At 42.2% G+C, this 3,734-nt stretch overlaps 1 protein-coding gene across 1 annotated transcript; it reads left to right on the plus strand.

Moving 5' to 3' along the window:
* Positions 1 to 2,478: 2,478 nt before the first annotated feature.
* On the plus strand, positions 2,479 to 3,423 carry LOC106740505 (olfactory receptor 6E1-like). Its single transcript, XM_014611431.3, has one exon. The coding sequence runs from the start codon at positions 2,479 to 2,481 to the stop codon at positions 3,421 to 3,423; it is 945 nt and encodes a 314-aa protein (XP_014466917.3).
* Positions 3,424 to 3,734: the final 311 nt, after the last annotated feature.

The raw sequence follows: 3,734 nt of genomic DNA on the forward strand, positions 1-3,734 counted from the left end.
CCTAAATCCTGAACCCTAAGACCTACTGAAGGCACACATCTCCATTTGAAATCTCTGGGAATTTGGGGTCCTTTTGGAGCTATCTGTTATAGCAGGTCAACTCCAGAATAAATCCATACATTGTGAAGAGCAAAGGTAAAATAATTGCTACAACCCATGACACTTTCCATTTGTAAATCTTAGAGCTCTGTAGGGGACCCGAGTGCTTCTAGTCCTCTCTGACTGCCAGACGTACTGGGGCACAGAGAGATGAAATGACTTCACTGAGGCCACTCCACCAAGACTGTGGCAGGGACAGAAATAGAAGCCAGGCCACTGAACCATTTGTCTTATACTCTGTTCACTCACCCACACCGCTAGAAATGTGTCCTGTCCTTTATTCACTTGCATTATCTGGGAATAGATGAATTAAAAAAAAAAAAAAAAAAACTCTCAAAAGTAGGAGAAAAAGTTCCCCCCTTGGGGGTTTTAAGATGAACAGTTTCAATAGAGGGTTTGGGGTTTTTCAAAAAAGAAGGTAGACTTTTAAGAAAGCATATTTATGAACAGTGTTACTGTTTCCTACCTCGGGGGGGGGGGGGGGCATGTATACAGAGCTGCTTGCATGAATTAAGTTTTGTCAAAACATACAGATCACTTGACAAATAAAAAAAAGACAATTCTTGGGATTTGATGGAGAAGTTGCATTGGTGTCTCTTGAGAGACCCGCTAATGAGCAATGAAATAATGCCAACAATGCTAAATGGTATATATGCCTAGCCAATTTAGGAGAAACTTCTTAATGCAGAGCATCCTACATTATCTTCAAGGGCGCCTGCAAAATATTAACAAAATTCCTGGTTTTTATAATTTTCCAGTTCTTTCATTCATCATTTTAGACAATTTCACCCCTAATGTAAGACCCTGAGCTACAGGGAGCTGCAGAATTGAAGAGTCAGAAGATCTTATGTAGTATCCACTCTCACTGCACTAAGGTGACAGAAAGCAGTTAGCCACTAACAAGAAAGTGTCTTCAAAGACAATGCTGGTTTTCTGGGGACACCCCATTTCCTTGAAAGCATTTCTCAAGCATTAAGCAACAGGCTCAGGACCAGATGCAATGCCTCAAAATGAATTTATTCAGACCCAGAAGATCTCAAGACCTCCATCAAAGAACCTTTTGCTTGTCCATGCAAGAAGTGGTGAGTTGTTTGACATTATGCCTTATGTTTTAGATACATTTTATAATGTGTGAGGAAGAACATATATTGCTGTACACTCTGACGATGGAAGAGGGAGGAAATAACCATCTTAAAGTGAAAAGAGACTGGGAAAGGCAAAATTAGAACCTCAGATGTAGCGGGTGGCTCACTGAAAAAGATTTATTGACCTTTCAAATATTTTGAAATATCTTCTTAAAAATCCCACATGGGGATTATAATCACCATAACACCAGAAACAATAATTTTCACAGCCTCCACATCTATGGCATCCTATTTCCATGAGTTCTTTGTGCTAATTCTCAATATCAGTACTTATTAAAGTAGCCATGGGCTGAAACGCATTGTACAAACACAAACTGAAAAGATATAATGCTGCCTGCAATTGAAGAGGCAATCGTTGGTGAAAAAATATTTTGTTGGACTGGCTGCATGACTGGGATAGACATCATCATATATTGAGGGTACATCCTTACAGCCCTGAGCCTTCTGTCAGGAAGAAAACACATTTTATTGTTTTTCTTTAAAAAATTCAGAGATAATGCTATTCCTGACATCTGCAGGATCTTTAAATATCTCAGCCCCAAAAAGTAACAGTTCTTTGATTCCCCAGTCACATATCAGTTTGCAGGCCTCTGCCTCAGGATCTCACTACACCTATAAAGACAAAAAAAGCATGACCTAGCTCAAGGATCTCCGAATCTTAACAGATTTGCTAGTTTTCATTCCTGAGAGTCCATGAAGACTCAAAAGACAGGCAATCAGATAGACTGCTGTACATAGCTAGATGGATAGTTGTCCAAGAGGCTTTTGTCTATAATCACAATATACGGGCTGTTTTTATACTGCTGGTAATGATTTTTGCGTGTTTGATTGATTCAAAGGCTGCAAGTAGCTTACTATAACCAAGCAATCCCCCAAGGAGTTTCCCAAACTCCCCTTGAACTCCAGTGTTGAAATTGCTCCCACTGTGATACTAGAAAGGTAAAACATGATGGTCTTGGGTCCCTTATTGAAACCTAGACCAAAAAGAAACTCTGCCCCAATGAAGATATACATTTTCTAGAGTTTGATTCTTGGAGTCCACACACATGGATGGAGTGGAGGTCATATTGGGAATAGAGAGTCCATGTTGAGATGAACAATTTGAGTGAATATCAGCTATCCAGGGACAGAAGCCAGGTGTGGGAATGTGTTTTCATGATTTCTCATGACTGCTTCTTTGTCCTTTCTCTGTTAATCACTGCTTTATTTGTGTCTGCATAAAGATGAGCCACATATGGAGAACCGGACTGCAGTGGTGGAGTTCATCCTCGTGGGTTTTCCCAGCAACCGTCAGCTACAGCCTCTGCTCTTTGTAGTGCTGCTTCTCACCTATGTCCTAACTGTAGCAGGGAATATTCTTATCATCATCGTCACCCTCGTGGACCATCGTCTCCAAACCCCCATGTACTTCTTTCTTAGAAACTTCTCTATCCTGGAAATCGGCTTCACCTCTGCTGTCGTCCCCAAAGCCTTGGATATCCTTGCATCAAACCAAACAATTTCTTTACCAGCATGTTTCACTCAGTGGTTTCTTTATTTCACGCTGGGCACTACAGAGTCCTTCCTCTTAGCAGCAATGTCCTTTGATAGATATGTGGCCATCCGTAACCCTCTGCGCTATACCACCATCATGAACTCTCAAGTCAGGACCCTTCTGGTGCTGGGTTCCTGGATTGCAGGGTTCCTCCTCATTATTGGCCCTGCAATGCTGCTCTTCCACATGCCTTTCTGTGGCCCAAATGTCATTGACCATTTCTTTTGTGACAACTCTCCACTTCTTAAACTTGCCTGTGCAGATACCAAGCTCTTGGAGTCTCTGAGTTTTGTTGTAGCTGTGTTTTCTTTGTTGGGCTGTTTCACTGTCACGGTTGTGTCTTACATTAGCATTGTCATCACAGTGATGCAAATGCCTTCTGCTGCCAGGAGGCAGAAAGCTTTCTCCACTTGTGCCTCTCATCTCGTTGTGGTGTCCATCACCTATGGCAGCTGCATCTTCATGTATGTCAGGGCAACGAAGGACAGCGAGGTGGATGTCAGTAAGGGGGTGTCTGTTCTCAACACCATGGTGTCTCCTCTGCTCAACCCCTTCATCTATACCCTGAGGAACAAGCAGGTTCAGGCGGCTTTGAGGGACATTTTTAGCAAGGGTGAAGTGTTTTCTAAAGAACCAAAAAAATAAATAATGCTCTCTCCCTCGGCCCTCCTCTGTTCATGTTTGGAAGTCCCACTAATCATGGGTTTTGGTCATCTACCCTTTGCGGTATCTATGGCCACCATCCACAAGGGAAGCATCCGTATGCCCAGCTCTCACCCTAAACAATGACCTGTGCATTTAGCTTTCATTTCACTGTATTTCAGCCCAGGGCTTCCCTCTCTGTGCTCCTCTATTGTCAACCTTCACCCTTGACCAATGGCAACTTCATAGTCTAGCTCTAGACTCCCATACGTTTCCTTGAGTATTTTTTTTTTTTTTTTTTTACTATGGGGATG

Source organism: Alligator mississippiensis, chromosome 7, assembly GCF_030867095.1.
Source record: "Alligator mississippiensis isolate rAllMis1 chromosome 7, rAllMis1, whole genome shotgun sequence".
NCBI classification, from domain to species: domain Eukaryota; kingdom Metazoa; phylum Chordata; order Crocodylia; family Alligatoridae; genus Alligator; species Alligator mississippiensis.

Excerpts from the sequence above, each read along its gene's own strand:
- LOC106740505 (XM_014611431.3), top strand. The coding sequence starts at position 2,479 with ATGGAGAACCGGACTGCAGTGGTGGAGTTCATCCTCGTGGGTTTTCCC.